The sequence below is a fragment of the Amphimedon queenslandica genome, unplaced genomic scaffold, assembly GCF_000090795.2.
Source record: "Amphimedon queenslandica unplaced genomic scaffold, v1.1 AMPQUscaffold_12876, whole genome shotgun sequence".
Lineage (NCBI taxonomy): Eukaryota > Metazoa > Porifera > Demospongiae > Haplosclerida > Niphatidae > Amphimedon > Amphimedon queenslandica.
In genome coordinates this window covers 1-8,248 of record NW_003546888.1, presented here as the reverse complement: position 1 = coordinate 8,248, position 8,248 = coordinate 1, and the positions used below count along the sequence as shown (strand labels likewise).

At 35.6% G+C, this 8,248-nt stretch overlaps 3 protein-coding genes and 1 long non-coding RNA gene across 4 annotated transcripts in view; 1 reads left to right on the top strand and 3 right to left on the bottom strand.

Moving 5' to 3' along the window:
• The window catches only part of LOC100638694 (probable RNA-binding protein 19), a 20,575-nt gene extending 17,131 nt beyond the window's left edge, over positions 1 to 3,444 (bottom strand). Inside the window, exons 1-2 of the mRNA XM_020002616.1 lie at positions 3,335 to 3,444; positions 2,691 to 3,219 (exon numbers count right to left, since the gene is read on the bottom strand). Of these exons, the coding sequence (XP_019858175.1) occupies positions 2,691 to 3,219; positions 3,335 to 3,418 (613 nt within the window). The 5' untranslated portion in view covers positions 3,419 to 3,444. The remainder of the gene's footprint in view (positions 1 to 2,690; positions 3,220 to 3,334) is intronic.
• A 37-nt stretch (positions 3,445 to 3,481) lies between these two features.
• On the top strand, positions 3,482 to 4,101 carry LOC109586431 (uncharacterized). The gene is made up of 3 exons (XR_002187026.1): positions 3,482 to 3,580; positions 3,623 to 3,718; positions 3,763 to 4,101. It is a non-coding gene; the product is annotated as an uncharacterized LOC109586431 (long non-coding RNA).
• A 165-nt stretch (positions 4,102 to 4,266) lies between these two features.
• Delta5 (delta-like protein 1) lies at positions 4,267 to 6,498 on the bottom strand. Its single transcript, NM_001308630.2, has 9 exons — positions 6,402 to 6,498; positions 6,063 to 6,362; positions 5,692 to 6,007; positions 5,339 to 5,635; positions 5,120 to 5,292; positions 4,875 to 5,036; positions 4,599 to 4,821; positions 4,434 to 4,556; positions 4,267 to 4,385 (listed from the first exon to the last, which is right to left on the bottom strand). The coding sequence occupies exons 1-9, from the start codon at positions 6,444 to 6,446 to the stop codon at positions 4,267 to 4,269; spliced, it is 1,758 nt and encodes a 585-aa protein (NP_001295559.2). The 5' UTR covers positions 6,447 to 6,498.
• Positions 6,499 to 7,764: 1,266 nt separating this feature from the next.
• On the bottom strand, positions 7,765 to 8,230 carry LOC109586430 (lectin L6-like; the record flags this gene model as incomplete). The annotated part of the gene is made up of 1 exon (XM_020002614.1): positions 7,765 to 8,230. A coding segment is annotated over one exon (366 nt), but the record flags the coding sequence as incomplete, so codon positions are not given.
• Between the last annotated feature and the right edge of the window lie 18 nt (positions 8,231 to 8,248).

The window sequence follows — 8,248 nt, the reverse complement described above, 5'->3', positions numbered from 1 at the left end:
TACGCCCCAGTGTTAATAATACACAGATTCATTATAACTTAACAAAAAGAACACACTGTCATAACAGAAATTCACTAAGTTAAATGTGTAAGAAATCAGATTATTCTTACAAAGAAGGTACAAATTAACATAATTATTTTTTGAGAATCTGGGGCTAAGAGCAGTCTTAGCACAAATGTCATTAACACTACCGCCACCTTCCACCCATACAAATGAGTTGACACCCAAAAGTACTATGGGTGTCTTCAGTAGTAGAGTACTCAACGAAACAAAATCCATGATGAGAATTATCATTCTGTTTCTTTGGTAAACGAATGCTTTTAATTTTACTAAAAGCTAAAAGTAATTGGAAGAGCTCTTTCTTCGAGGCCTCAAAAAGAACGTTTCTTAGTACTATCATATCCTTTGGAGCATTCTGTTGTAAAAAATATTCAAAGGTTCTTTAACCTTACCAGTATCCTTAAAGGCTGAGAGGGTTCACCACTCATTACTCCAAATGAAGCCCACTCCAGGTAAAGTGGAAGGTGCTTAAATTCGCAGTATGACAACTTCTTAAAGGCAACTTTAGCATTAGAGGAGGAGTACTCGACCAGAGCTGATATACCAGCAGGAGGTAGAATGACACAAGATAGGGAGCCAAAGGGTCCAAATAATTCGGTTAATTCCTTAGTGCTGGTACCAAACGGGAGATTCTTTACTAATACAACATTTTTGCTTCTTTTTCTTGTAACCTCGTTTTCATCAGTATCAAACAAGTTAAGCTTCACACCGTGTGATTCTAAAAACTCTCTTGTTTCGTTGACCAGTTGTGTTTCACCGAGTGCTAGTCTCACAGCCAGTGACTGAGTGGTATCAAGATCCAATAGTTCACTCTTTCTCACACCAAACTGATCAGCAGTGGAATCAGCAACAGCGTTAGATCCTAAGAACAGAGTATTCCAATTATGCGAACTTCCAGCCTCCAATTTCAATTTTTCTTTTTGTTTCGACTTAAACGATGATGACTGTGTCTCGGGCTCAATACTCTTGACCACACCCACTTCCTTATTTGGAGGTTTCGAAGGCAGCAAGTGTAAGAGCCTCCCTTGAAATACTTGACCATCTAATTCTGAGAATGCTTTGACAGCATGTTCAGGGAACATGAACGTTACATATCCCAGACCAATGAAGGATCCAGTGCTCTTATCAACCAGTAAATTAATCTCAGATAATTGACCATACTCTTCAAATAACTCAGTCAGTTCCTCTTCAGTAGTTGTATATGGAAGATTACGAATAAAGATTTGACCAGAGTCTGCTATTGATTCCACAGTCTCCTCATCTTCCTTCTCTTCCCAGGGCCTCTTACTCTTCTCTTTAACAGTCTTCTCTTTTGACCCAGTGTCCACAACTAGCTCAATATATCGTCTACCCATCCTTCCTTTATTCCTCTTCATTGCTTCTTTCAAGTCAGTCTTACTCATTACATCAACAAAGGCCAGTCCACTGCACCTCTCCCTATCATCTTTCAGTAGTCTGATGTTTGATAGTTGGATTGGAGAGAAGAACTTGTGTACATGTTTCTCTGATGCATCATAAGGGAGACCTCTCATCCTAATGGTGTGGAGGGGAGGTGATGGCTCACTCTCTTCCTCTCTCTCTTCTTCTCTTGTTTCGTCTGTCACGTGTTCAACAACTTTTGATTTAAGGAACTCTAGATCAGAGACCGAGGAAGGAACTCGTGCTACTACAATAAAAAGGATACACAATAAATCACATATTAAGTAACACATACATTTATAAGCAGGGTTTCCCACAGGGTTATGGTATAGTGCTCAAAACTGCTCATGTACATGTACGTTCTTGTTATTTCAAACAAGTTCGGATTTTTATGAAATGCTTAAAGTTGTCCAAAAATTTTGTCAAAAATGTGAAGATGAAAGTTTCCATTTTAATAATTTTTTTCTTATATGTATACATGTACTTATGTTGTGTGGAAAGTTTGAGCTGATTCTAATCAAGTTTGAATTTTTTATGAATTTTTAAAGATGCTCAAAAAATATGCCAAGTCCCTGTACTACAGTACAGGGACTTTGGTCAAATTTCACCAAAAATGAAAAGTAGAAAATTTCCCATTTTTATAATTTTTTCACATACATATACATGTACTAATGCTGTGTAGAAAGTTTGACCTGATTCCAAGCAAGTTTGAATTTTTTACAAATTTTTAAAGAAGCTCAAAAATTGGGCCCAAGTCCCTGTACTGTAGTACAGGGATTCTGGCCAAATTATGTCAAAAATGAAAAGATAAGAATTCCTCATTTTAAAATTTTTTTCTAATGCACATAAATGTACTTATGTTGTGTAGAAAGTTTGAGCTGATTCTGATCAAGTTTGAATTTTTTTACAAATTTTTAAAGCTGCTCAAAAATTGGGCCAAAGCCTCTGCGTGACCAAATTTAATGAAATGGCTAGGTGAGGGCCCTCCATTTTTATAATTTTTTCTAATACATATACATTTCGTTATGATGTGTATCAACATTGAGCTGATTCCAATCAAAATTGAATTTTTTAATGAATTTTAAAAGTTGTTTTAAAATGCTATTTACTGTTTAGCTCACTTAGCATGCTTTGTGGGAAACCCTGTGCATAAGTAAAGACTTCATAGACTTAAATAACCAAAGTAATACAATTTTATAATAGTTCCTTACAATTATTGTCTTCATCTTCATTGAGTTCCACTTCCTTTCGTTTCTTCTTTTTCTTATCATTCTCTGAGCTGCCCTTCCCTTCATTTGACCACGTCTCCGAGGAACACCCACGCTCGTTAGCAGCAAGAAACTCCATAAAACCAGGCTCTGACTTTAATTCCTCGAGTTCGTTGACAAGTGACACTAACTGACTTTGATGAAAATCCTCATTGAGCTTAAGTCTCTTACTCTTCCTCCCCTCCTCCTTCTCTTTCTGTTCCTCCTCGTCAATACTTGAGTCCTTAGTTGACTTCCTCTTCTTCTCATAGATTTGATTGGTTGAACTGCCGGTAGAGTATTTGCTCCAAGGACGAGGGATGGAAGAGTCTCCGAAAGACTTTGCTTCAATTACTTGAATCTTTGATGTGCCAATGTAAGTATTGTTGAAATATTTAATGGACTCTTGGGCTGAAAATGAATCGGAATAACCAACGAAGGCAAATCTACGGAAAGTACCGGAACGAGTGTACATGAGTTTAACATCTGTTATCTATAAAATATAAAAATTAAAGATAATTAACTCAAAATCATATCAATGTGTTAATTAATTAATAATTAATTGAATAAATTTGATTCAAAGTAATTTAGATCAATGCATTAATTACCTGACCACATTTTGAGAAATGCTCCTTAAGTTCTTTGCTCGTTGCTTTGCTGGGAAGATTTTTTACAATGACTCTAGAAGACATTTTGAATGAGCACGTGGGCGCACGTGGGTGTGTTCTCATGTCGGGGCGTGGTTTACCATTAAAGACCACACCCATATTAAATGCTCTAGGAAAGGCTTGATATAAAGATTTTGAGAAAGATTTCAACAATTCCCTACATTATTATACTCAGACTCCTTTTTGGTAAGACAATAAGCCTACCCTTTTATTCTTGTTTTTTAATAGCTGGGTTAATCCTTTGTTTTGGGCTGGTTGTTGAAGAAGTCTGGATCCATGGGAATGTGACTCCTACAAATTCTTAATAAAGTGGCTAAGAGGAAGGTTGGGGAAATTTTAATTAGCATATTTTGCTATTTTACTGATAGATATGGTCTGTCACTGTGCCTGTGGTGGGTGCAGACATTGAAATGTCTTTGGTGGAGATCATCATTCATTACTAACTCAATTTCTAACAGTAAGAACTACAAGCCATCTTTTTCAGAGGCTATTGGTAGTATGGCATGGTTATGTCCACTAATGTGGTGCGCCCATCTCTCCACCATCAGTGGATGTGGTTATATGACTATTTTGTTTCTCTCTCTCTCTCTCCATCTTTCCCCTGTGTTGATTTATTTGTTTTTTTCTCTCAATCCTCTGGATTTTCCTTTTTTCATTGTCTTTTTTGTGTTATTTTGTTTTAACATTGTTAGTATGATTATTAATAATGATAGTAAGAATAATTTGTACATGCACATGCATGAATGAATGAATGAATAGTAATGGCAGTATATCTACTTGTATCTAATTGAATTATTTGATTGCATGACAAATTTTTGTACCATGTATAGTAAGTAGTTTATATTTAATATGGGATAAAAAGATCTATTTTCTCATATGTATAAGTCCTCATCATTATCACCATATGCTCTTTGAATCACTGCATAACTTGGGTTAGGCAATGGAGTAATAGTAGCTACGTTATCCATTGCATCACTTGTGTGAATCTCCTCTGTATTTTGGTAAACATAGCAATTAATCAATTAGATTATTGTCTTACTGTGGTTCCTCATTTTCCTTTTCTTAAAACACGATGCTATAACTGATACTGCAACAAAAGCTGTGATCAAGAGTATTGTTAGAAACAATGAACCAACAATACCTCCAACAATTGGACCTACTACTAAAAAAAGGTATATTAATATTATTATCATTATTAGCATACTAGTTTGACTTGTTGTAGTATCTATGGTTGTAGTGGGGGGATTTGCAGAAGGCGATGGCAGCGATGCTGTAGTGTATGATGATGATATTATGCTTTCACAGTCATGGCCAGTGAATCCTTCATTGCATTCACAAGAGTAACTAGTAACATGGTTAATGCATGTGGAGTTGTTTTGGCAAGGATCAGGAAGACAAGCGTTAACAGCTAGTTCACAGTTCAGTCCCTAAATATAGAACAGGCTACTTTGAAATTTAATTATGTTCTGTTTTAACTTACTTCATATTGACTTGAACAGTTACAATAGTAAGCATTTGGAAGATTCACACATGTTCCATTATTAATACATGGGTTTGATTCACAATATTCAATTGAGAAATGACAAGATTTTCCTGTCCATCCAGCAGAACATATGCAACTGTAATTGCCAGGATCTTCATTCTATAAACACAACTATATTAAGACACATCCCATTCTCTTAATTTCCATCTTTTTTATGTTTGGGACTACAATATTTAACTTACAATACATGTTCCATTATTAAGACATGGTTGAGTAGCACAGACGTCAATATTAACCTCACAATTCATTCCCATGTAACCCACTTGACAGGAGCAAACATATTCTCCAGGAGATTCAGTATGGGAGCAATGACCTCCATTAAAGCAAGGCATTTGATGATCACAAGGAAGTAAATCTATAATTTAAAAAAATCAACCATCAATGATATTTTATTTGTATACCAATTTCACATGCAGGTCCTGTATAACCAGCAAAACATGTACACTGATCAGGTACCAGGCATTGTCCTCCTATTGAACTACAGTTAACAGTACAAAACGACTCATTACAAAGACTTCCATTCCAATTATTGTAGCACAAACATTGATATGGCTCAGTACAATATCCTCCTTGAGGATGACACCCTTCAATACACTGAGGTATGTCACAGCCATCTCCTGACCAACCAATAGTACACTGACAAGTCCCATTATGTGTACATGTACCACCTGGTGATTGACACACTAAATTGCAAGCAACTATAAAACAGGAAAAATTTATTCATATTTTTATTTTTTACTTTTAGTTGACTAACCATTTGTACAGTTATTGGTTACATTCTGCCAGCCCTCTCTACATTTCTTTGCTCCAGTAGTGCTATTACAGGTATAGTGTCCATTAGTATCATCATTATAGGGTATACAGAGGACTGAACAATCAAATCCATAATAATTCACACTGCATAACAGCCTATAACTGGATAATAATGAAACTCTGCTAAATACACCGATTGCAGTGTGTGATATTTGAGATGAAGTGTGATTAGAAATGTTAAATACTATTCTGTCAATTAAGTCATCAACACTAAATTGATCATCGTCCCATACTTCCAAGTATAACTGAAACCCAGACTACCCAAAAAAGAAAAATTATACATAATATTGAAAAAATTATTGTTATAGATACTTGTAAAATACTTCCAGATTTATTGTAGCCAAAAGGATTTGAAATGACACCAATGTGGGCACTAAAGTTTACACTGCTTCCACCAACCCCTCCAGGACTTAAAACAGTGCCAGGTATGCATTGACCGGTTTGGGAATGTGATGTTCCTCCATTTCTTAGACAAAGTGATTTAAAATGAGTGTCACAGGAGCCACATATGACCCTCTGAGCAGTATCACAACAGTTTCCATTAACATCACGATCAGAAGGATTGCTGTAGCGATGAAACTGGAATGACAGTGTAAAGTCTCCTGTAGCATTCTAAAGAACATTTTATGGCAGTGATGAAATCAGGCTTACCCATAATAAAGAGACTGAGATTATGAGAGCTTGAAAAATTTTCATTTTTGTCAATTGTAGCTAGTATATAAGTAACAAGTCCAAGTATTCTATCACTAGATCGCACTTGATATCATTTAGCTATGTAGTGCTACTACAGGAAATGAAATAGAGCTATATACTATTGATGAATGATGAGATGTACTTTGCACTATAACAGTTTACATCATAACCTTATGTTTAGATAAGCTTATCTAAAAGTATAAACAATAACTTGATGCTTGCTGAGCCTTGTGACCTCACCTCACCATAACAATGTAGACAAATCTACCATACATGTGATTTGGTATCTCGAACTTCAGGAGTATCTATACAAGGGAGTGCATATATGAGTGCATTGATATTGTCACCCATATTTGAAAACGATTGATACACTTACTGCAAATCTATTCATAAAATAATGGCAAATGCACCCATCATGCTAGAGTACAGCTTCCAGTCACAAGTTTCAGATGCTAGAGATGCCTCTGAGGTCCTGTAAAACATAGATAGGTTTTAAATGAGAAGAATGAGACTGTCAATGTCATCTTAAAAGAATACAGCTGTCAGTTGTCATGTCCTTATAGGCTAGCTATCATGCTATCATGTGGTGCATCATTATCCTGCCATGCCATTGCACGTGTTTGTATTGTGATGTGTGTGCATCATGATGAGGGAGGTTGAGCCATCACTCCATTTTGCTTGTGTTTTATGTGGAACACACTACCTGTACTTCTCAATCAAAAAATTAGAGATTAATGAAACTGTTTCCCATCTTAGATGGATAATCCCAAGTAAAGACAGCTAGATCTATTGATCCAATTGTTTTATCATAATGTAGTTATTGTGTCTTAGACTCAAGCACAATAGAATGCATAGCTTAAGGGAAAATCAAATGACATAATGACGACAGTATGATGTAGCATGATGTATGATGACATGGTCTAAAATCTTGGACAATTAGTTGATCAAACTTGACAAAGAAACTAAGAGACATTGCTTTAGTGTGTCATCAAAAGAAAAGTACATGATTTTTATATCATGCTTGCATGATTGTTGTTTTGTTAATTATTTGATATGGTTTATACTATGGGTTCAACTATTTTGGAGTTGTATTGTTGTAATTTGCATCAAACCATGGGATCTGATAAATTAAAAAAACACCTTAAAGCATTCTTGCTTTTGTATTTGAATTAGTTTCACATAGCCAGACCACATTATGTTTTGCAGCTATATATTTTATAAATTTAAAATGTGTAAAGAGAATGTGTATTTAAGTTGTTGTGAAGTTCATATGAGATAATATTCATAATATGTCATGCTTGCAAACTGCCATTGTATTAACGATTAAATCTTTTTTGAATAGTATCTAAAACAAAAACTATATAAAAAATCAAAATATTAAAGTCAAATTCAGTTTTTTCTCATCAACCTTGTTAATCTTGTTAATAAGGTATGTTGTGTTGGTATATGGAGGCTCCTGTACTGACAGCAAACACTCCATTGAGAGTAGCATCAACTTGCTTCATGTCTCCTTCATCAAACACCATCTTCTCCCATTCACCAAGACAAGGTTTCTTGCAGCGGTATACTTCATTGGTTGGATTAATGCCAAATATCTCATGAGTTCCAACAGTGACATGCTTCATTCTGCCTGGTACAACACGCCAAGAGCCACTGCCATCAACTGGACGAGACAGTATGTGATTAGTTTTATTGACAGCATACAGACATTGCTCTCCAGCATCAAGCTGCTTCAATAGACAGGTGTTGTCTACTTTACTCCCAGAGCCACTGCATGGCTTCTTGCATTTGTATGCACAGTAGTT